Source organism: Coenobita brevimanus, chromosome 43, assembly GCF_032717465.1.
Source record: "Coenobita brevimanus isolate Jiangsu-jjx chromosome 43, ASM3271746v2, whole genome shotgun sequence".
NCBI lineage: Eukaryota > Metazoa > Arthropoda > Malacostraca > Decapoda > Coenobitidae > Coenobita > Coenobita brevimanus.
In genome coordinates this window covers 29,424,402-29,450,349 of record NC_136996.1, presented here as the reverse complement: position 1 = coordinate 29,450,349, position 25,948 = coordinate 29,424,402, and the positions used below count along the sequence as shown (strand labels likewise).

General features: G+C 42.0%; 1 protein-coding gene across 3 annotated transcripts in view; it reads right to left on the bottom strand.

Moving 5' to 3' along the window:
- Positions 1-5,909: 5,909 nt before the first annotated feature.
- Positions 5,910-25,948, bottom strand: part of LOC145397755 (uncharacterized) — a 602,404-nt gene continuing 582,365 nt past the window's right edge. For all 3 annotated transcript variants that reach the window (XM_080270779.1, XM_080270777.1, XM_080270778.1), the window contains exons 13-16: positions 17,532-17,656; positions 16,295-16,465; positions 9,925-10,167; positions 5,910-6,137 (exon numbers count right to left, since the gene is read on the bottom strand). In XM_080270779.1, the coding sequence (XP_080126905.1) occupies positions 5,979-6,137; positions 9,925-10,167; positions 16,295-16,465; positions 17,532-17,656 (698 nt within the window). In that variant the 3' untranslated portion in view covers positions 5,910-5,978. The remainder of the gene's footprint in view (positions 6,138-9,924; positions 10,168-16,294; positions 16,466-17,531; positions 17,657-25,948) is intronic.

Here is a 25,948-nt window from a genome sequence, read left to right as displayed (position 1 = left end):
TGTTGGTACTTTATTACACCATTATTGTCATCATAACTTATTTCACTCAGCCTTTCAACAAGAGTACGGTTGATCTTAAAAATAAAGTGTGATTGTATGTTTAGGGATTTTCTTTGAGTCTTGGGATGAGGTAGCAGAGTCTTAAATCCTAAGACCCAGAGAAGTCGTGCGTGCGTGAGAGAGAGAGAGAGAGAGAGAGAGAGAGAGAGAGAGAGAGAGAGAGAGAGGTGATGACTGGTAATGAATAGGTGTATGATTAAAAACTGGTCTTTTTTTCACTTACCAGGGCAACATCACAAGAGAACATTATTTCTACACAACCTCGCGCCCACATACTCTCAAAAATTCTCCACAAATGAAGGTATTACACTAAAAGAACAATCTTGTGAATAAATACCAAATGTCAAAGAGCATTATTTTTAAAGAATAGAAAGAAACTATGAATGAAACAGGGTGAGAAATGAACAAGCTAATTACACGACTAGTTAATCTGCCTATTAACAAGGCGTGTCAGTATTTGCAAGAAACATTTATTTACTTTTTATTTTTACAGGTACATACATTTCGCAGTGTAAACATGACCTTTTGAGAAGCATCAGTAGGGAACCAAAAATTCTTTCTTTTTCGCCCCCCCTGCATCAATTATTTTTGCCTGTGGAAATGTGGATTAGGGTAATTCATCATGGTTTCGGGTTGTGATTATTTTGATGGATAAATGAGTGTATGAGGGGTAAGTCCCGTATGTGTCTGTGTTAATGTGAGCTAGTGTGACTTTAAACAGTGTATAGTTTTGAGTTCATTGGTTATTTTGATGGATATATATGTGGGCGAGTCGGCTGAAAATCTCTGTTTTACATGTGGAAATATGACTAAGCATAACGTCCTTTACTCTCTTTAATGGTGTTTGATTCTGTGTTGACTTGACTGGTTATTTATTGGATAAATACTTAGAGGAATAAGCTGAAAAAGTCTATATAATATTTTGACTTTGGAAATGTGGTCTGTGGACAATTTTTACGGTGCTTGGTTTTGTCGAGGTCACTGGTTATGTTGATGGATGGTTGCTGGGTGAGTGAACCTAACGTTTTACCAGTGTGATTGCAGGTCAGGGTATTTACTGTTTAATGATGAAGAGTTGTGTGTGTGTAATCCACTGGTTATTTCGAAGGATGAGTAGGTGGATGGAAAAGACTGCGTGAGTGGCCTGACTGCGTGTGGATGAATGGGAGTGAGACAGTTTGTTGAGAAGTAAACGAGTGATAGGAAGGAGACTCTTACATGTAACTGAATGTGTGTGAAATTTTTGGCGTGAGGGATGGGAGGTGAATGAAGTTTAGGTGGACGTATGGGAGAAGAACGAGGAAGGGAATAAGAGAGGGATGAAGGGTCAGTGAGTGGATGGTAAATGTACGAGTTGTTTGTAGAGAGGGGGGAAGAGAAAGTGGACGACATGTGAAGTATTTATGAAAGAGGAGCTATGAGTGGGTTTTGAAGATGCTGTTAAATGACTGTGCGGATGTGCTTGTTATGGACTTGAATTCCTCTCATTCATGATCTGATAATGATTAATCAATGGGTGTTCGGCTATTTCTGTGTTCTGGGGGTTCATGAGTGGACTGTCTGTGGGTGTTGGTACTATTCTAATGGATTAAGGGGTGTTCGGTGTATTCTCATCTGATACTCGATGTAACTATACTCAGCAATTATTCAGCATCTCTCTAGTGGATGCTCAACAGATAGTCAGTGTTTAATACAAAGTTTCTCAGCGACGTTACGAGTGTTCATAGGATTGCTTACCAGATATCCATGTACAGAGATTCTTAGCGAAAATTCAACAGGTGTTCTTAGCAGACACTCAGTGATCATTTAAAAAGATTCTCGGCAATAATTCAACAGGTGTTCATGGGTTTCTCTGCAGGTGTTCAGTAGGTGTTCAGCAAGAGCCTAGGAGCCTCCCTGAGTCAGACGGCAGCCTGTCTCCCCAGAAGGCTGTGGTAGGAGGAGGGAGGCTCTTATAAAAAAAAAAAAAAAAAAAAAAAACTGAAGGCTTCTACTCTTGTCCGTCCACATCAACGTGACGAGTTTCATTCTTTTGAAACTCAATTCCTGTCAGTCAGTGGCATAACAGGAAAATACTACAGCTCTCCGTCCCTTCCAAAGCACTTTTACGTGACTATAACTTGTCTACCTTAACTTGGCCGAATTTTTGTCCTTCAGCCTGTTTCCCGTAGCTCAATGGCAAGAGGGAACAACACTACTGCTCTACATCCTATCCCATACCACTCGTGACTAGCACCATATTCTAGTGTTAATCTCTTGTTACAGCTCAGTATTCAACATGGAGTGATGGCAATTATAGGCCAAGTTAAAGTGGACCGTGTAAAGCTGGGATTAACAAAAGACTGAGAGACCCAGGTTGTAGTCACAGCTTCTCTAATCCTGTATTTTACCGTTCCTAATACACGGACACGAATCGATATTAACTGGAATAATCGAAACAAGAATCATAAGTGCTAATTCAATGATCACTGCACACGGACAAGGATCAATAGCAAAGCAAATGGCATAACTGGGTGATGGATTTTATGTCCTAACGACTTGATGCGCGGATCTGGTCATAGGCTGGTCACCACTTCTATCTGGTTATATCCTGACAGGATTATTGCAGAGTAGGGCTTTTCAGACTCACTATTAGATGGCGATGACTCAGAAGCCACTGATATTGCGACAGTTTAGAGCCAGATTGATCAAAAAGTTTTCGGAGGGTAAATGTGATAACGTGTTTTATAAATTTAAACACAGTTCCTGACGCGGCTTCATAACTAACACAGACTACGACTGAAAGTTCATTTTCCTTGAACAATCTGCAAAAAGGAGTGGTATATGTATTTTTTTTTCCCTAGTAAACATCCATCACTGAACACCCACTTTCCCCCATGCTAATTACTCACAGAATATAACCCTCGGACATGACACAGACCTCAGCTACAAAGTACAAAAGTAGTGGCCCTAAAGAATATCAATCTGTACACCCAGACGCAACAGACACCAACGGTACATTGATATATTATATGGTCACCTTCAAGTAAAACGCTACACTTGTGTGGAGACGACGTGTGTGGGGGTGGGAAAGGCAGCCCAGCAGCCGAGGGGAAGTGGTGGTGGTGGTGGTGGGAGTGAGATGATGACAAGGCAGAGTAGAGCAGCCAAGAAGGACGCACTCACAAACTCACTGACACCCCACACGTTCCTTGCAACACTCCAGTTTATTACGCGACTGGCAACAGGTCAGACTGGAGTTTTTACACAGGTTTTCGCAGACACTTGCTGCTGAACCTAAACTCATCTGTCTACGGTATTTTCAGTACAGTGGCATAATTCAAGCCGTCCTGAAGTGGGAAATGCTGCTTGTTTCTGCATAAAGGACGTCAGACACACGAGAGGTAAGCTCACATATGAAAGCAATCAAGCCATACAATTTTCTTGTTTAAACATCGTAGTGAGAACTATTCACATTGATGCATGCTTTAAAAATTCATTACATGTGGTTCTAGATCAGTGGTATTGAGAAATTGTGGAGTGCAGCCACTGGACCCTGAAGAGATTATTAAAGTGACGTGAAGATTTCAGTACAGTTTAAATTACTGCTATGAAGATACTTCCACACATTACACTGGAAGGTAAAATACTACTGCACTTCTAGTTACATGGAACTGTAAAAAGCAACGTTATGTTATTCACTCCTGAAGATAAAATACAACTTTTCTTGTTAAGTGGAACTGTGCATGGCAGCATAAATACATCCACTCATGAGATTATCTGGCGGGGGTGCCCTGTCGACTGAGGGTGCAGGTCGGTGGGTTATCTGCCAGTGCGTCTGTGAGCAGAATCGTCTTGTTCGTGGCTCAGGAATTGCGCCACGTACACGGCATCCACGTACAAAAAAAAAAAATCACACTGAGAGGAGTGGGGATGTGAGGTTGGCGGTGGAAATGGATAATGAATGGCTGGGTGACCTTGTGGCGGCCCACAATCACGCTAGAACGGTCACTCACAGGGCCGTAGCAGGGTCAGGCAGGGACACTAACAACCGCCTTCCTCACATCCAGTGGCGTGAACACTGACCCTATGTACAAAAAATCACAGGAGGTCTTTTTTCTTCATAACAAGTAGAGAAGGGGGTACAAACATATATAAATATTCCTTCAAAATACTTTATACAATTCTATGTGAATACTTTAAAACCTACGAAAAATGGTTTACAGATGATAGAGGATAAATGTTATCACATATATGAATGGCAGCTTCACCGCTCTCCCCCACGCAAATCGCGGGTTCGATGTGCTGCTGTTGGATTTGTTCTCCCTGTTAGTGCGCCAAATATCAACTTCCGGGTCACGTGGTAAGTCGGTAGGCATATCAGAAACTTCTATTCAAGGACTACTGTTTATTCTGACCCGAGGTGAGATCACGGGGGGCTGCCTGCCTATTCTTCATCTGCTTTCCAGTCATGTGGTAAGCATTTTGAAACCTGTATGAAAAGACATGTGATCTAGGATGAGATGGGGGGGAGGGTAATTTGTCTATTTTTCTCTGCTTTCACGTGGTAGCCATTTTTGCATGACAGGACTATAGTTTATATCAACCCAAGTTGAGATCGGAGTTGACAGGGTGTGGGTAACTTGACTATATTTCTCTGCTACTGTCTAAGCTAGTCGAGGTAAGATTGGCGTAGCGTTCTTAGCGATTCCTGGGGAAGTGACTATGTTCTCGGACAACCGGATATATCACACGACTTTGGGAAGATGTGGACACCTTGAACACAACACCTGACTCCACCAAATCTGTTCCGGTCCACGGAGTTTTACATTTTTATTTTACATATTAAATACAGCAGCCATTGGTAAGGGAAGAGTAAAGGCATAATTTTGTTGATAAGCGTATTGTTTTTATGAACTGTCAAATTAATGTCTTAAATTTTCCTTCCATTTCTTATTCATTATCATCAACCTGATTTTTTTTCCCATCTGAGTATGGGGATCAGGTATACACTTGTCTCAGTGTAAGTATTTTTCTCCCACTTAGCACATGTGGAATCATCAACTTTCATCACAGTTTCTGTTCACTCTTTGTCTGGCCAGGATGTAGCGGCTCGGTCCTAGACCGGTGAGCTTTGTTTTTTCTACGGAGCACTAAAGCCGTGTAGCGCAGCAAGACCTGGTATGGGCGGTGGGGGTTAATGGATGGGCGGGCGAGTGGGTGTATAGGTGGCAAGTGGCTCCAATACGAATAGATGATGATGGTGGTGGTGGGGGAGGAGTAGGAGGGCAGTGGATTTCTCTACACACATCGCTAGGAAAACTTATACTTTACAGTTCCCCGAATGGTCTGCAATTCTGTATACGTGAAGAGGGTGAAGATTAATGTGCAAGGAACTCTTGAGTCTATATATATAAATATTTATATTGATGCATAAGGTGTATCGACAGGTGAAGCGCATGAAAAATGAAATGAGCGTGAAACAGGGAACGAGGGCATGATATAGGAAATGAATAGCATGAAACGGGTAATGAGGAATGTGAAACAGGGAATGAGTCGTATGAGACAGGAGCGTGAGAGGAAAATGAGAACCTGTAATCATCAACTTAAGTGTTATGATGCAGACCACTACGTAAGCCACACCCAAGCCGGCCACATCCCAACCCACCGCGCCAGTCATACCAAAAAACGACGAGAAGAGAGAGATGGCTTGCGTGTACTGTGTGTGAGCGTGCTCGGGTGATCTCTCAAGGGGCTGCTCACAGGAGAGATGGTTATGTTGAGTGAGATCTCTCAGGGCGCTCGCTGCTCACGGGAGAGTTGCGTGTTCAGTGCCTACTTCCGTGGCTCTCTCGGGGGGCTGATCACGGAAGAGATTGCTGCATGTGTTGGGTGAGTGCTTGCGTGGCCTCTCAGTGGCTCACAGGTGATATGATTGCTCACGGGTACTCCCTATGTATGCTTGCCTCCCTCAGGACCTGCGTGCCCTTGGGAGGCGTGCTGGCAGAGGACGGGAGGCGCTGGGACCGGAACACTGTGTTTTGAAGCGTCCTCTTCCACTTGTCTTGGGTGTCTCGTAGTTTGGACAGCCATGTTTGCTGCAGGGCACAAGGGCAAGTTATCAGAGGTGAAAAAAATAAAACACACACACACACACACACACACACACACACACACACACACTCTCTCTCTCTCTCTCTCTCTCTCTCTCTCTCTCTCTCTCTCTCAAAACACTAAGTCCGGTCAAAACAACAATGACATGGAATGCAATTTAAAGAGGGGGGACTCTGAGATAGATGTCACTGATCACTTTGCAACTGGAAAATGCTACACCCCCAAACAAACTCCTCTGAATAGGACAACATTTTAGGTCCAGTACAGTATAGTTAAGTGCGAGGTAAAAGGACATACTCGACTCTATAATGTAAAAAATGTTTCCCATAATCTTTCGTACAAAAATATGATCTGAAATAAGTGTCATCGTGGGCTTTTCCTAAGATACGTTGCATTTAAATATCTGTGCCTCTTTGATGTCATGAGGTAGGTTACGGGTAGTGATTCTTTCCATTTTAATAACTGTTGTGCGGCATTTTTGTCTTCAGCCCTGATTTTTTTTATCTACTAACTCTGACTGCATTTTTGCTACACTGGTATTCAAATAACCATGAAAATGTAAGTGGGACTGGCTGATTCCTCAAATAATTGGTTTGACTTCAGAATGGCATTTATTTTTCTCACGACTATTTCAACTGGTTTGACTAAAACTGTCATACCACAGGGCCTACATGTATTTCTGTATGACAAAACACAATTCATGGTAACTGGTTTTCAAATAACAACAGTACGGTACTCTGAATACCACATAGCTTTAAAGGCTAATAAAAAAAAAGGGACAAAACTAAAAAAAAAACCATTCCAGAGCAAAATGAAATATCCAGTGTAGTTATGGTGTCTGGCAATACATAGAAGGACAGATAGACAATAATACTTTGCCCTCAACAGTATTTTCATCATTAAACAATTACAAATTTGTTTTGTAAAAGTTTGATAAGGGCGAAGAAAATGATTTCTGTTGCACGTCTGAGGAATGATTTAAACTTTTTATTTTAAAAATTCATAGCTTCTGAAAGCATGACTATTAAAAATAAAAAAGAAGCCTCTGCACTTTAATGTAATAATTCAGCCACAACTGAAAGAAACTGAATAACTGGTATTCATCACTATATACATTTCCATTATACAACTTCGTAATAACACCGAATCAGGAAAAGCCCTGGTAGGTTTTGAAGGATCAGGCTGAATTATGTTTTGAAAGATTACTCATACAATGCTAATAAACTCTAGACTTCATTCAGATCAATCTATGCATTAATAAAAGCCTCCTTAAAATGATAGCATCAGATTTTTTTTTTCAGTTGTAAATCTACTGTGACCGGAAGATAGGCATTGTGTTGTTAGCATTTTATGTGACATTTCTAAACATGGAGTTCTAATAAAAGTTGCTAAAAATCATTACTCATCTAACAGTGCCTAAGCAGAATGGGAAATACCTATTAATGTTTTACAGCCATATTCCATTAACAACAGCTTTAACATCAGTAACGGACAGTCAAAAGAAAAACATCAACTTGCCACCTACACCTTTTCACGCAGTAATTCTCACGCGACTGCACACACACCAAACATCCACACATACACACAACCAAACGTCACTTTTATTCCTGATGCTAAGAAATGCTCTTATCCAGCTCAGGAGAGACCCCATGTAGTGCTGGGGTTAATGGGGACTGTGTCAAATGCCTACCAGTTTGAAAGTTTTCCCTTAAGCTTCAAACTGTATACTGTAATGTTTTGGAGATGGCAAAGAATAAAAAAAAATAATATGTTCTCTTGGCTAATGGGGTTAAGAAAAAATATATCAACGGACAATATGAAGACATAAAAGAAAATAAACCAAACAAGAAAATATGTGGTGGATAAAAGCCAGGACAGATACACGATATTTACACAGGCATAATGAAGGAATAATAAGCAGCTATGCATACACTGCTAACTAACAAAATTTCATGTTGATCACCCTTGAACGGAATTTACAGGTAATTAAGAGTGAAAAACTAAGAAATACTGCAAATATATTCAAACTGGGAACAATGCGGGGGCGATTTAAACGACACCAAATGAATAAAACGGCAATAAACACAATGAACTTGTGAAAATAATAAGATAAAAACTACAGGATGCTCTTTCAGTTACAGACGACATGGCGGCTCCGTGGGAGAGCGCCTGACTCAAGACCGAAGAGTCATTAGTTCATGCCACCCCCGCGCAAGCTGCCTCCCCGGGAGAGGTAGCGCTCTCCTGTCACCTAGCTGATTGTAGCGGCTGCTTCTCAGTGGGTATGAGCGCTCTGACCGAAGGGTTGGAAGTTGGTGTCCATCCACGGGTCATTGGTAGACATCACAAAGGGCATCCAGTCATAACGTGCTACACGCTCCAAAAACCAAAGTTTTCTACCCAGAGGCAACGCTTAGCCCTTATCAAAAGAGGAGGACACGACGTAAAACTCAAGAAAAAGAAAACGTAATCCATAGAATGAGAAAGTATGAGAGTGAGAACCCTCCAGAGCAGTCACTGTAGGGCAGGTGGTGGTCAAGTGGTTAGAAAAATGGTCTGCTGTCCAAAAAGGCGGGAGTTCCATTCCAGGGTGGGGTAGGGAACAGCTTAAAGAACTGAATGTTGTTAAAACAGACATTACCTATTTTCCCACACGACATAAAACTCCCCGCTAATAGCATCACCCCAGTCCTGAATCAGACAGCCCTAATATGTACTAAATATGGAGGGTGGGTATCAGTGCCAAAGTGGTAACATATGAAGGTGTGTGGCACGTAGTAAAAACGCTGGGCCTAAGGGAATGGGCTCTCAAACTAATACCTCGAGTTAGTTATATATTAAAGAAAGAATGAATCTATTAATGTGAAAAATAAAAAATACAAATTAATAATATAGAACAGAAATAAGAAAAAAGAAGTACATTGATCCCTTCCCTGTGATAATGTTTTTTACCTTGTTTTTCCTTTCTTGAAATCCCGAAAAAGTAAAGATAAAAAAAGATACATTAATAAAAGAAGATAGGACATTTGAAGCATGATTGTCCTGAAAAACACAAATAGGTAAAAACAATTAGGTAAGAACAACTGGGTAAGAACAAAATAGGATATGAATAATTAAAACATAATTAAGGAAGAATAATTAGTAGAACACAATTAAGTAAGAAAACAATTAGGAAAGAATTCAATTAGGTAAGAACACAATTAGGTGAGAAAACATTAGGTAAGAACACAAGTAAGAACACAATTAGGTTAAAACACAATTAGTCAAGAACACATAGGTAGGAAAACAATTAGGTAAGAACACAATTGGGTAAGAAAATATTAGGTAAGAACACAGGTTAGAACACAATTAGGTAGAAAACACAATAAGACAAGAACACATACCGTAGGTAAGAAAACAATTAGGTAAGAAAACAATTAGGTAAGAACACAAATAGATAAGAACAAAGGTAAAACACACACACACACACACACACACACACACACACACACACACACACACACACACACACACACAGCATTACTGGATGGTCAGTAACCTTATCATTATGCATTATTGTAACTGATGTGAACAACAATGTACGGAAATTTTCACCTGCCATGTTATTATTATTATTATTATTATTATTTTTACTACTACTACTACTACTACTACTACCGGTATTATTATTATTATTATTATTATTATTATTATTATACCTGCCAGACTGAGCAAACAAGACAACACAAAGAATCTCTCTCTCTCTCTCTCTCTCTCTCAAACCAAGCCAACCTTAATCTGCTCCGTCTGCGCCTGGAACGTGTACACGGCAATGATCTGCTGGAATCGGTTCAAGTTGACCAAGACGAATGCCGCCTCGAGTTTGGAAGCGGCCGACTCGTGTGGGGTGACGTCGTGGATGAAGAACCGGTCGAGAGATAGGGGCTGCTTGTAGACGATGTACCGTAGGGCAGACTCGCCGCTGGTGGAGGCCCGGGAGCAGGAGCTGGGCCAGTTCTCCGTCAGCGAGGATTTCTGCGGAAGGTAAGTGTGAGTGGCAAGGCAGGCAGTGACTGAAAATTGTGCAGGAGGAACGACATTAATATTTCTTACTTCTTCTTGATAGTTTTATTCAAGCTGGGAGGAACGCTTCGAGCATGTGTGTAGGGAATAAGGGCCATGTTACTCACTCCCAACATTTAACGCGTAGGTGACCAGCCACATTCGTCCCTGAGTGGCATTATGCAAGAAATACATCCGAACTACCCTCTGATACTAACCACTGAAGGCCCCATGAATAATATACAAAATTTAAACGCTCTGCAAGACGTGCCAAAAAAAACCCTGGGTCCATGAAATACAACCTCGAGAGACAGCTGGGGAGGAAGAATGGAACCTCCAAGAAGTCAATTTGTAACTTGAATAAAACAGTCTGCACATGGTAAGAAGATTCCAAGGGCATGAAGGTACTGCGGAGACTATACTCTTTTTACCTTAACCTGGGCCAGCTTTTCGTCCTTTTGCAGCTTATTTCATGTACACCATTAGCAGAAAGAGGCAATACTACACGTCTACATCCTTTCCACAGCACTTCTTCATGATCAGCATCGCATTTTATTTTTAATCAGTTGCTGCAAATAAGCAGGGAAGATGGAGTGATGGCAATTTTAGGCCAGGTCGAAGTAAAGGCACTATAGTATTCCATTGCTTCATAATTCATACAAATCCAATCAGTGTTAAAAGCATATAATAACATACATGAGGAAATTAAGGTGTCATACGGAAAAATAAATCCATACGGAAATGTTGAAAATCCTCCTATGCTCACAAGACTATTGCCCTAAGAGTCACCTGGCGAAGGAGGGAGAAAATATCTCTCTCTCTATCTTATCTATCTATCTATATATCTATCGCACTTATGAAACCTATGTCAACGTGAAAAAGACAATGATATACATGAGATTACGTAAACAGGGTGGAAAGGGAAAGATATGGAAAGATGAGGAAGAAAATACAGAGAGAGAGAGAGAGAGAGAGAGTAGCTATGACATTTAAAAAGATATGAGGAGAGTGTAGAGTGCAGAGAAGGAAATATTTGAAGTTTCGGAGGAGGAGGAGGAGGTGAAGGAGGAGGAGGAGGAGGAGGAGGAGAAGCGGAAGCGGGAAAGCATGCGGAAGAGGAAGAGGAAGGAAAGATAACAAAAAGACGAACCATTCAAAAGGAGCAGGAGGAGGAGGAGGAGGAGGAGGAGCGGAAGCAGGAGAGCAAGCGGAAGAGGAAGAGGAGGAGCGAAAGATTACAAAAAGACGAACCATTCAAAAGGAGAGTAATTGAATATCGACTTCTGGGGGTGAGGAATATCAATGGAATTCTTCAAAGCTAATTACGACCAAGTTCCTTCCTTCTGCAATATCCCAATACCCCTCTCCTCCCCTACTTCCCTCTCTCCCCTCTCTACTCCCCCTCCAAGCCCCAAGAGAGGAGAGAAAAGACCGTGGAGGCTTGAATGGGAGAGGGGAGAAGGGGGGACGTGTGAATAGGGATGGGACGGAAATTAAATTAAAACTAAGGAATAGGAAGGATGGTTTACAGGAAGGAGGGAGGAAGGGGATGAGAAAGGAGGGAAAGATGGAAGAAGACGATGAGAAATGGAGGGGTAGAGGAAGGGAGGGATGGGATGAGAAATGAAGGGTAAGAGGAAGGAAGGGGATGAGAAAGCAAGGCGAAGAGGGAGGAAGAGGATGAGAAAGGAAGGGGAAGAGGGAGGAAGAGGAACATATAAACAAGTAGGCTAGAGGAGAGGAGAAGGAGTGTATGGTGATATAGAGCGGAAGGGAAGAAATGTGAGAGAGAGGAAGAGGGAGAGAGAGTGGAGAAAGGGAGAGCAAGGAGGAGAGAGTGGGAAGGGGGAGAGAGAGGGGAGCGGGAGACAAGAAAGGGAGGAAAGAGGGACAGGGGAGGACGAGAGAGAGAGAGAGAGAGAGAGAAAGAGAAAGAGAAAGAAAGAGAGAGAGAGAGAGAGAGAGAGAGAGAGAGAATAAGGAAGGATAGAGGAAAATGGTGGGCAGGAGGTAAGATGTTAAAGTCGATAAGAAAGAAGAGAAAAACACAAGAAAAGCAGAAAAAGAATGTAAACAATATAGGTACAACTGATCGAAAAAATACAAGGAGGAGTGAAACCCAATGTCATAAAAGGAAAAAAACAAAACAAAAAGCAGACGAGATATTAACAGCTTCTGAGCATATGGAAGAGGAAATGGATGGAGGACTGAGAGGGAATTAAGGTAAGAGGAATAGGATCATGAATAATCACATGTGGAAAAGGAGAGGAAATGGGAAAGACATACCTCTCTCTCTATCCCTCTGCCCTCGTCCTCTCTTTAGTTCCCTCTCTCCCTCCTTTCCCTTATTCATCTTTTCCTCAGTCCTTCCTTTCTCTTCCTCGTCCCTGTTTCTCTAACCTTCGCTTCTTCTTTCCCTGCCTCTCTTCAATCTCTGTTTTCACATTTCATATTTACCTTGGCCTGCCCCTCCCTATTTCTGCATATCCATCTATTCTTATTACTTCCCTCGTCTTCCATCACTTCTCTAATTCCATTCTTCCATTTACTCTTCCTTCTCCTCTTTTTTCCTCCTTAATATTCTCTCCTCCCTCCTCCATCCCTTCCTCACTTCTGCCTTTCTCCTTCTCCCCTCTCTTTCTCTTTTTTCTCTTCTTTAATTCTTATCCTCCAATCCATCTTCAGTCTCTTCTTTTTCTTTCCCTTAACAATAATTCTTCCCTCTTCTCCCTCCTCCATCCTTCCTTCACATCATTCACGCCCCTTCTCTTTCTCTTTCATCTCTCCTTTTGTCATATTCTCATTCATCTTCAATTTCCGCTTCTTCCCCCTCCTCCCTCCTCCATTCCTTCCTCACTTCTTTCTCCTCATACCCCCTCTTTCTCCTCCATCTACTATTACTTCTTTTTCCACTCCACTCTCTTCAATCCTCGCTTCATCCTTCTCCTCCCTCCTCCCTCTCTTTCTCACCTGCATCCCTCTCTCTCTTCCTCACTTTCATCCCTCCTTTTCTTCCTAACCTCCATCCCTCCTCTTCCACACCTCCATCCCTCCCTCTCTTCCTTACCTCCATCCCTCCCTCTCTTCCTTACCTCCATCCCTCCTCCTCTTCCTCACCTCCATCCCTCCTCCTCTTCCTCACCTCCATCCCTCCCTGTCTTCCTCACCTACATCCCTCCCTCTCTTCCTTACCTCCATTCCTCCCTCTCTTCCACTTTCCCCACTCCCTGATCAATCTCCTTTCATTCCCTCTCCATTCCCTCTCATCATTCCTTCCTCATTTCCCTTCTTCTCCCATCCCTCCCTCCCTACCTTTTTCCCCCAGTTCATCTTCAATCTCCTCGTTTTCACCCAGTACACAATGGCTACACCCTCTCCAATACACCTAGTACGCTCTAACTCTCCTAATGAGCTGTATTTCTCTCTCTCTCTCTCTCTCTCTCTCTCTCTCTCTCTCTCTCTCTCTCTCATATTTCACCTCACTGTTCTCTGCAACGTTAATTATATATTATTTGAGGCGAGAGCATTTCTAGGAGCGGCTCTGTCCTTCTGCTTCTCCCTAACGATTTTCGGAAGCGAAATATTTCACTCCCTTAGACTCTAGCGACATTAGTGATGCCACACCACACCACTCTACACGCCACACACCACAAACCACACCACACCATATCACACAACACCACACCACACCACTCTTTCAAAACACACCACCCCACACCACACCACAACACACCACACCAAGTGCATTAACCTGAAGCCATAAAATTCCTGCATCTTGTCCTTTCGTCCCGGATAATAACGGCATGTTGCTTTAATATTATCAACGAGGATTAAGGCGTAATTGGCAGACTAAATTCATGACGGAAAGGTGTGACGAAAGCTCTTAATCATTTCAGAGTAAATATTTATCTTTTGTCTCCTACCATCAAGCGATTATTTAAAGCCTAGGAGAATAGGTTAATCAGTGAAGGGGTTAATGATGCCTAGAAGAGCAGGTTAATTAGTGATGGCGTTAATGAGGCCTAGAGGTGCAGGTTAATTAGCAAAGGGGTATATGAGGCCTAGGAGGGCAGGTTAATTAGTAAAAGTTGATGAGGCCTATGAGGGCAGGTTAATTAGTGAAGGGGTTAATGAGGCCTAAGAGAACAGGCTAATTAGTGAAGGTCAATGAGGCCGACGAGAGCAGGTTAATTAGTGAGGGTTAATGATGGGTATAATTAACAGTGGTACCAAACATCTCTCACAAAGCTGAGAAAATATTGTCCTGAGAAAATAAGATTATAAAGGAAAATGATGTACTGCGCTACGGGGGACAGTGAGAGACTTAAGGGACGTTTGTATACCCGGGCAGTGAGGGCATGCGGTCATATCGGTGCCAGGGCATGAAGGCGTTCCTCTCCTGTACCCAACCCGGTGAGAAGGATAGTTTACATAAGCCCCTAAGCCTGCGAGAATGAGGCCCACCGTCCATAACAACCTGTCCTTTACCCCCCAAGACCCATTCACGTCTCACACAAAGCCTCTCTGATCCTAATTAAGTGACATAAAAGACTCTCAGTCCCTAAAAAAACGCTTAACGAGGCTGAACTGACAACGAATGAGAAAAGGTCCCCTCCGGCGGTGTTCTCTAAACACATTCTACACCCATCTGATCTACAGGCATTCCCATCACACTAAAAAGTACTTATGAAATGGCCTTGAAAAGTATCTTCAGTATGTGTTTATTGTAGTCATGTGCTTTGATACCGGAAAAGAGGCATTACTATAGTGAAAATGAGCAGCTGGACTAAGCAAAAAGGAAAATAACAGACGTGAGATGTAATTCTACACATATGCTCCACCATGAAAAAAAAAAAATCTATTTACGTTGAGAAGAACATGTAACATTAACTTGGCATATGCTGGTCGGGATGAAAACTGGTAAAACTAAAAATATCCCGTTTCACAATCACCCATATCTTCAAGTGGACTGCGAATTGTTTACAACTTGGACGACTGTAACTGAGTGCTCTTCCTACAATATAAACCTTGACCTATCGTATCGTTCCTTTATATCGTTTATAGAGACTCCAGAAAGCGTCGGACTTGGTCACCTAATGGCAACTCTCCACACTACTCGATCTCTGGCAGCCTCTCTCTTCATTTCATTATCCCAGATGTCACACTCCATGACCTTCGTCCAAGGTTATTTTTGGTCTGCCTCTCGCAATCCTACCCCCGACGTTCACACTTCTCACCTTCCGCACTAAATTGTCAACTTTCATTCTCTCAACATGCCCAAACCATATCAGTCTACTGTCAACTTTCATTCTCAGTCTACCTCTCCTCACCGACTGTAAAATTTGCGTCTTCATGGGCTGTGTTCTAAAAGGATCTAGATATTTCGTACCATCTCATCTTTCGCGACATAGTCTTCACACTAGATTTCAACATCCTCTTGTATTTTTTATGCTATGTCGATATTAAAACGATAAAAATAACACACAAGAGGCTGTTCAAGTGCAGTATAGAAACAAATCGCAAAGGAAGAGGTGCTACAAATCCTCCTATGGCCCTTCGAGTACGTCCCTATTTCCTACTGGCCACGGTCTGAACGTATCCTGGAAAAGACTGGTTACTCTTCACTATACAAATGCCTTCTTGGAGTCCATTCTTCCTCCTAGTGTCGAAAAAATGCTATGAAAAGGGTGTACCATCACGATCAGTAGAGTTTTTACCCCCTGGCGAGAGGGAGACGGAGGATAGGGTTGGTGTAAGGGAGGGCTAATGGATAATGGTGGTTCAGTAGTGTGTATGTATGTGTCGGTGTCTGAGTCTGATGAAATGCCACTATCTGTTTTCCACGCCTTTCTCCAGCCTTGTCCTTAACTTCCCTCTCGCCAGGGGGGTACAGAAACTGGTGATAGTGATAGTACAGGCTGAGTATTGTATCATTCTCCCACTGAGCTACGGGAAATAAGCTGTAAAATCAAGAAAACGTCAGGTAAATTAAGAACGAACTATACTAAGCTTCCTGAGTCCACAAGTATTATGACTCCACAATGCTAGTAAGCTTCGAAAGTTTACGGAAATACGATCCCTTTTAATACTGGACAAACACCTTCTTGTGGAGCCCTTTCTTCCTCCTGGTGATGAGCAGCATATCGTCGAAGAGAATGACGTACATCTCCTGCGGCTTGTTGTGGTCCAGCATGTGTAGGGACCCCTCCAGGATGATCTGACGGCGGGGCGACACTATGAGGCGTTCACAAGGCTGTCGCGAGATGGCGCCCTGGAGGAGATGAGGGCTGGTTAGAGTTCTGATGCAAACGACATCTAATAAGTAACGAGAAGTAGCAGGCTCAAAAATATACCAGGAACATACATTTAGTGACAAGTAAATAAGTAGCTGACCTTATGACACACAACTCAAAGTAAGCGACAAAAGACTGAGTAATAGCGCTTCGACATCAGTAACATGTAGTAAGAATCGAAATAAGGAGGAATTGGCCTTCTGACATCAATAACTCAGTAACAAGAAGGTATGCAGCAGCTGGCCTTCTGACATCAACAACACAGAGCAAGGAAAAGAAAGTAAGATGTAGGCAGATTTCTGACATCAGTAACACATAGCAGGTAAGAAAAAAGGAAAGGAGTAAGAAGAAATTATGGGGTAGTTTGCCTTCTGGTATCACTAACACCCAGCGAGTATAAAAGAAAAAGAGATGGTTGACTTTCTGACACAAAGAACATATAATTAAAAGAGAGTGGTTTGTATTCTGACATTAGTAACAATTAGTACGTAAAAAGAAATTAAAAAATGGTTGGCTTTCTGATATAAGTATCACGTAACAAGTTGCAAAAAAAAAAAAAAAAAATGCGCGCCAGGACAGGACGAAATAAGTGTCATCGTAATACGGGTGTTTATTCCTTCCATCCTTTTACGTCTTTTTTTTTTCTTTTACTTAATTCTCAACATCGGCAGAGAAATTTACTCAAATTTTAGGTAGTCAATCTCGTACTGAATGAGTTAACTAAGGCAATATCTAACTATCCCATTTCCACATCTCACTCCTCACCTGAATAAAATGGTCTGAAACTGTGAAAAATTATGAAAGGGATAAGTGGTGGTTAAGTGGCTGAACAAGTGATCTGCTGGACGGAAGAATGAGAGTTTGCAGAAGCAGGAAGAGTTTGATCTCAATATCATTAAAACAGATTTCACACACACACACACACACAATCAACACTGAAAGAGGTCCTTAATGAAACTAGAGCACTGACGCCCCACATACGCCAGCCAACCCACAATTTTCCCACTCATTACGTATTCATCGATTCCCGTCAGCACGGCCCACCTTGAGGAACTCCGGGATGTAGACTTTGGGGTCCAGCTCGGTGACGGGAGGCCACACGATATTCCTCTGTATCTCCAGCAGCCTCTCGAAGTTCTTCAGCCACTTCATCTTATCGTCCAACTCTCCTGTGGGGGTGAGGGAGTATGAGATCAGAGGAACAACAACAACGACATAATAATAATAATAATAATAATAATAATATAATAAAAATAATAATAATAATAATAATAATAATAATAAACAAGCACTCACAGCGCATACCTCTGCTAACGCCAATAACTTTATGATTTATTCTGTATCTACAGTATGTCCGGATCCACTTTAAAATCTATTCAATTCCTCCTTGACCCACTGCCCACGTATCCACTAAATTTAACTGAAATCCAATCACAAATTTTTGAGACACCCTCTGCAGTTCACAAACAGACCACCATAAACGAGAGAATACAACTTGTCCAACATCGCTGGCGGAGGTAATAATCCATTTATACCTACATATGGAAAATAAAGACGTTCGTATTCTTTTTTTCTTTTTAGCTTACGATGGACGATGTTACGCAGCTCACAGAAACTCACTAAGCCAGCAGGTTAAGTACATAAGTGCAGTGATAAATGAGGGGTAATATAAAAGGCAGAAAATATAGTGCCCCAAGAAAGTAAAGTTGATGGTGCTATGAAGGCCATGATACAGAATGCAGGTCCGCGTACAAAGAAGTGCATGGAGATGTGTTATGACCACAGTAATTTATATGTTAAATGTAATTGTGTGAGTATAAAAAAAAAATACTACTACTAGGAATGAAACAATTAACCCTTTCATTCCGGGGGCAATTCTCTTATTCTATTCTAGCTCATTCCAGACGGTTTTAAGCAGCTAAAGATTCTTAATAATGGTGCCAGTAACCCTGTCATGGTCTAGACAACTTAAGTATTGTATTCCAGTTAGTGTTAGAAGATTTAATTCACCTGAGTGCATCAAAGGAGCCTGAGAGTGTCGGTATGGCCCCCATGACAAGACGAATGTGAATAGGGTGTTGAAAGGGGTATATATGAATCAATTTTAGAGTGGGAGGTGAACTGGAAGGCCGAGAAGGTGAAAAAAATGTGAATGTGTGAATAGGCGAGATGCAGAACTGAATGGGAGCTGCGGTGGTTCGGTGGTTAGAGTACCTATATCATGATAACTGGATTCCAAGTCTAGCGTTCGAACCCACACCACGGCGAGCATTGTATCTATGTGCTGGTAGTATCCCCTTTCATATGCCAGGAAATATTCTCACCTTATCATTTATGCCTATTACTCTTAAAGACTTTGACACACACAAAAATAGCCAAAGCAACACTTTCAACTTTTACATACATCACTGTCCAAAGATTCCCCTTCACCGTTCATACTTCGCCAGCTCAGGAAGGGCTAATTCTGGCTATCAATGTCCCCCCGAGAAAAAGATCCACTTCAGCAGGGGACCAAATACAAACTGACTTCCTCTCAGATCCAGGAAATGGAGGAAGAAAAAAATGACGACGGATAGAAATGGATTAACAAAAACGTACACGCACTTCGCTTGCATCCCTCTTTAAACTTGGTGGTCGACAGGTTTATTTTATTTCACAAGATTTATTACGCAAATTTCTGTGAGGGTCGTTCGGCTTGTGAAGTGGAGCACAGAATTTCGAAGGCTTGGATAATGAGCGAATGAATGTCCACTTAATTTTCCTGGGTACTCTGCCGATAATTTTCCAACGCATGTGTTTTCTTAGTCCTGTTTCAAGTTGCATCCCATCACACATATCGGTGGGCAAGAGGTCTTGATAACTAGTGATGATGATGATGATGATGATGATGATGATGATGATGATGATGATGATGATGATGATGTGGCTGAAAAATATATCCGAGTGAAACAAACAAGTAAAAGGCAAAAGGAAAGAGAGAGCGGGAGAAAATCAGCGTTTTCCTGGCAGAGAGCGCGAGGGGTGGCAGGTAAGTGTAGAAGCAAAATGAATTAGTGAGCAGAAAGGGGCCGGGAAAGGGTGAGATCGTGCAGAGATTTTATGGATATGAACGTGAGGGGTAAATATATATATATATATATATATATATATATATATATATATATATATATATATATATAATATATATATATATATTTTTTTTTTTTTTTCAAATGCACGTCTCCAATTTATTTTTCCCAAGTCCTATCTCGGAATACCGATATAAAAACTGCCTGTAATAAGTATTGAATCGATGTATCCATGTATTTTCTGTGACGCTGTAACCTATGTATATTGGGCAGAACGATGGAGTGTTTGTGTTGTCTGTGTTGTGACGCGATGTGGACAGATATGCGACACCCAGCATTAGGACACGAGTGAAGTGGCAATGTGGACAAACACGATTTGTTCTAAAGGAGTCTGTTTATCATACAACGGTGACTCAGTGGGGCGTATGCAGAAAGTCACTGTATATAGAGGACGTCACTGTATAAGTGGGAAGTCGCTGTATATGTAAGAAGTTAATGTATATGGAGAAGTCACTGTAGACAGAGGAAGTCGCTGTATATGTAGGAAGTTACTGTATATAGGGGAAGTCTCTGTAAGTAGAACAAGTCACTGTATACTGAGGAAGTCACTGTAATCTGAGGATGTCACTATATAGAGGAAGTCACTGTATACAGAGGAGGCCATTTTATACAGAAGACATTTCATATAAAGTTACTGTATACAAAGAAAGTCACTGGATAAAGAGGATGTCACTATATATGAAGGAACGATACTTATAATACCATCGCACATACAGGATATTATTGCATGTATAAAAAAAAATCCAAGACTACGGACGTGATACCATACTGAGTAAATCATTGTGCTGAAGCAACGGTAAAAGGAAAAATTAAGTATGCACGTACCGGTAGTTAAATAAATTCAACAAATAATACGAAGGTGACTGGTTGCCCCGTATTGCTACGAGGTGCAAGACGAAAGGTAGTCCCATAATTACAGAGGCCATCAAGGTGGTTGGTGGGGGCGCCTAACATCCGCTCACTTGATGGAGTGCGGTCTATTTCTTCTTTCAAGTCTATCATTCTTTTTCTGTCTGCTCTCTTCCCTTCCTATTTCTTCCATCCTGTCACTATTTATTACTCTTCTTACTGCTTCACGTGCCTCTACAGTGAGTGGAAAACCAATTGGTTTCCTGCAACTAGGGAAAATATTTACAGCGCTGGGTGGTAACCATATGGCCAAATAACGGGGTGACAAGGAGCCTGCTATGGGGCACCTGTCAACTGGGTGAAGACGCAAATGCGGCATCCAATCAACCTTCCACATTAATCCCCATGGCTCGCTATGGCGAGGCGATGTCTGCCGCATGGAAAGATTGGTTCACTGCACTGGAAAGCTCTACAGGGAAGGAAGCTTGCCTGCGGTTGATGGCTCTGCTCGATCAGACAGACTGAGGTTGCACAACAACAACAGAGAATATCACTGCGATGAGGATGTCACTGTAAATACTGTAGGAAAACACTGTATATTGGGGACGTCACTGGAAAATAAAGAGGTTACTGTATGTAGAGAGAATGGCAGTATGTAGAGGAAATTAGAGGGGAGAAAAGTGGCAGTATAAAGCAGCTGTATGGAGGAAGAGTGTGTGTAATAAGGAGGTGACTATTATATGAAAGTCACCTCAAGAAGATCATTGTGCACAAAGGAAATCAGTAAACAGTGGACAAGTCACCGCAGATACAGAACAATCTACAGTCCAGAGTTACAGTTCAGAGGAAGCATAGTGGAATTGTGTGTGTAATATGAAAGTGGGAGCGCCAAGGTTCCGACAAAGGCTGGTTGCTTCGTGCCGCGACGACGTGGTGGTGCCAGATCAAAGGAATCACTCAGACGACCAGATTGGATCGCAGTTATAGTTATTCTGACGCCCGTGTCCACGCCACTGTGAAGGTATGACTTGCTCAGTAGTCAGTCATGGTGTGTGTCCTAGATGGGATAAATTTATACATGATTTCTTAGTAACTGGTTATTCCCACGTCTGTACCCACGCCTCTCTGAAGGAAGGGTTCCCTATGTAGTCGGTTATTTTGGTGGTCAATTATTCTAATACGCGTTTCATTTTAACTTGGCTTAAATCTGTCATCGGTCCATCTTGGATGCTGAGGTGTAACTGATGATCAGTAGCAGAATGCTATGCTAGTCACGAGGAAGTTACGGAAAGCACAAACAGCTGCAGTATAATATTTTTTTTCTGCCACTGAGCTACATGATAAAAAAGGCTGCGAAAGGAAGAAAACTGTGAAGGAATGCGTTCCTTAGAGTTAGTTATTCATACAGTCAGTTTTTCATGAGGGAAACACTATATCCCTGAGTCTGACCGGGTGAGAAAACTAAAGCTAGTTTTAGTGTAATGTTCTTTTAACAGACATCATAATGCTATTGCTGAAGGGGGACGCCTTCACGTGGTGGCACCGATATAACTTAGCGTCTTCACTGTGTAGCTATACTGTACAAACATCTCTCAGCTCCCTCCCTATCCCCCAAATGACGGACGCTGAACTGCAGCATAAGGGCAACTTCCGCAAGCAGTCAATTGGGTGCACATTTCAGATGAACCCGGAGCTACAACTGCAACCATTACCACTAAATCATACTGCTCTTAGAAATACTAAAGGTAGAAGTTACTGAGTACTAGGGTTGTTCGTGGGTTATTATCTACGCCTCCCATCACTGCTATCGCGGTCAACCACAGGAATTAACAAATGGATGCCTTATCTGGACAATGGGGTAATGATAGCAGGTGACAATTGGATCATGACACATACTCATTCACGGGCAGGTACATACATAAAAATACAGTTTACTTTACACACACACACACACACACACACACACACACACACACACACACACACACACAGATATCAGGTACACAAACACGTAGTGAGTCAGGGGGGTGGGGGAGTATGAGGGGTGTATGGCCAAAGCTTGATGCCCAGTCAGCACTGGAGGCTGGTAACAGGTGGACGCACCGCGTGGGGGGTTAATCAGCTGATCGGGTAAACAAAGGTAAGACTCGGGAAGGGGAAGTAACTAAATCATGTAAAAAAAATTTCAGACTCTCGTGACCTTAAGGTGTTTACATTATTCCTTGTTTTTACTTCTATCTTTCACTCGTGCAACTGTTCTTTAATACACAACCGTACTTACTTAGGCCTGAATTCTCGCTGAGTAAGAAGACTCCCTAGCACCTCTTCCTTACCGATTTATTTTCCAAATTACCCATTAATATAATCTTTTTTCTTCCTTATAACTTTTAAATGTCGACACGGATTGCATGAATAACACCCAACAATATCATAACGGAGCAGAATCAGAGATAACCCAGTGAGGAAGAGGAGTTAGTAAGCTTTCCAATGGCGCCAGAATACCGTCCTTAATGCAGTGGTATACATAAGTTATGCTTAAATGCAAGTATCTGAATCTGCTGCCATAATCTTTAAGCTTTCTCGACCTTGAGCTCTTTGCTACTATAAGGCTTTTGTATCCTACTGTTTTCTTCAGCACAGGAATGATGTCTTGTGGTGAGAGTAATTGAGTTTGATCCTTTCCTTTTCTCTACCTGACGTCTTTTAAACTGAATAAAATCGCTTTGCAGGAAGAATAAAAATTTTAAGAAGCCATCTAACGTAAGGGGTTGAGTTGTTTGTATGATTTTTTAATATACGATTTTCTAATATAGTGCTCTTGTCTTCACTTATACAGCTATTAGACACGTCACAAGAAAACTTGATTAAATAATATGGAAAAAAATACGACACTGCAAAATTATTAATAAAGTTATAGTTAACTACAAAGGAGAGTCAGATTTATATAAAAATTACGTAACGCCTTCCATCAAATGACGATCTTTTTACTGGTACCTTACTACCATATTATATTCCGGGAAATGCAAAGACGATTTTATTCTGGTGAAAATGAGCTACAGGGACTTGGGAGAGTTAATAAATACCCTCCCAATGTCGGATCAGTACCTATAATTCTACTCCAGCTAAGGCCAGACGATTTTACTCAACTAAGTGAGTCGTAACAGCCTGAAAGAGTAATCCCATTCAATTCGATTGCATATTTTTAATTCTATTCCTACTATCCGCAGAAGACGTTATTACGCTGGAGCAACGTTTTATAATGGTGCGATTCAGTACAGGCTTCATTAACACCTACAGTATGAGAGCTCCATCGCGAAACTAGATAAAACCGTGTGGTGGTAGTCTGTAGTGAAAAATATGCTGTTGGGGAGAGGGTAGATCGTTCATGAATAACTGCCCTGGAACTGTAGGAGGTTGTGTGTCAGAGTGCACAAGTTGAAGGTCAGGATCAATGTTGCCATCCCACCCCTGCATCACCAGCACATCACCATCGTACACACGCAGCAAAAAGTATCGGTTCCGTGGACATGAATATCAACAAATTCGTCAAACACAGGACGGTCTGTTAGCCTCCTATTGGTCGCGTCAACTCTACCGTTCATTTTGCAAACACCATATTATATATTTATTTCGATGAAGATACGCCAGACGATAGTGAGTATTAACCATGTAGATACTGAGTCGTCGTCTCAGTTTTAGTTGATGTTAGATTACTATATTGAGAAACGGGGAGCTCCCCAGTAGTAAAAGGGGGTTTACTGAAAGCCTGCAGAAAACACCTCCAGTTCGAAAAATCTCCCCTAATCAGAACTGAACCGTCTGAACATTGAGTATAAAATAAAAATGAAACCACCATTTGGAAGGGGTTAAGCTGGTGCCTCTGACTAGATCTATACATTTTGTCTTAACACATGCGCGTCCTTAAATTATTCCAGCGCGGTGGCGACCACGGGAAGGAAAAATATACATCATTCGTTCACAGCCAGTCCCTCAGCGGTCAGAATTCATCAACTATCACGTTACACCAGAACATCTTTAATTCATTCACAGCCAGACCGCTCTTATCACTCCCCGGTTTATCCCAGTCGCATCACCTTCTCCAATAAACCGTTTCACATTGCAATTAATTCTCCTCCATGCGCATCTCATACCTCTGTCGTGCCATGTTAGGTTATTTCGAAAGTTAAATGGAACCCAGGATAATATTGGCATTTACATCAAGGGCTGGTCCATATTATAATCAGTAGGAATAAAATAAAGAAGCGTTATCGTGCAGAAGAGAAAAATGTGAAGGAGACACAGCTAATGAGTAAATAAAGACGAGGATAGAGCTACGATATTTTTCTGGAACGAGAGAGAGAGAGAGAGAGAGAGAGAGAGAGAGAAATAGTGGAGTGCTTGTTCTTCATCATGTATTCTGTTCGTGCACACCACCGGAAGGCAGAGTAATGGAGATTCTAACCTTTTCTGGTGTGTGTGTGTGTGTGTGTGTGTGTGTGTGTGTGTGTGTGTGTGTGTGTGTGTGTGTGTGTGTGTGTGTGTGTGTGTGTGTGTGTGTGTGTGTGTGTGTGTGTGTGTGTGTGTGTGTGTGTGTGTGTGTGTGTGTGTGTGTGTGTGTGTGTGTGTGTGTGTGTGTGTGTGTGTGTGTGTGTGTGTGTGTGTGTGTGTGTGTGTGTGTGTGTGTGTGTGTGTGTGTGTGTGTGTGTGTGTGTGTGTGTGTGTGTGTGTGTGTGTGTGTGTGTGTGTGTGTGTGTGTGTGTGTGTGTGTGTGTGTGTGTGTGTGTGTGTGTGTGTGTGTGTGTGTGTGTGTGTGTGTGTGTGTGTGTGTGTGTGTGTGTGTGTGTGTGTGTGTGTGTGTGTGTGTGTGTGTGTAACTGAATATATCCATCCCAAACACAGGCAGTAAATGGAATAGCCCGCGTGATGGATTGGTGAATTAACTTGCCTTGATAAGTAAATGAATGTATAACTAATTTACTTCTGGGGTTTCGTGCGTGCCAAATGCATGTCGAAATTCGTGCTGGAGAGACTGTGTTCGTGAGTGAGTGATGATGTATCCTGGAGAGTGAGAGCTGCGTGTGAAATTCGTGTTGTAATGGCTGTGTTCGTGAGTGTGTGATGTCTTATTCTGGGGAGTGAGTGTTGCGTGTGGATATAGTGGATGTGTTTTATGTGAGTGTTATATTATCCTTATCTCCCCTCCCACTCCTCTTATCATCATCACCATCGTCATCATCATCATCATAATCCCCTCTCCCCCTCCCCTCCACTACCATCATCATAATCATAATCATCATCACCATCATCACCTGTCCTCATCCCCTCTGCTACCACCACCACCACCATCACCGTTCCCTCTCTCCCTCCTCTTCACCAATTAATCATCACCATACAAGAGCTGCTGACTGAATCTGGTAAAATATAGCCATGTACTACCTGAGACAGAGACAGAGAGAGAGAGAGAGAGAGAGAGAGAATGCTGGT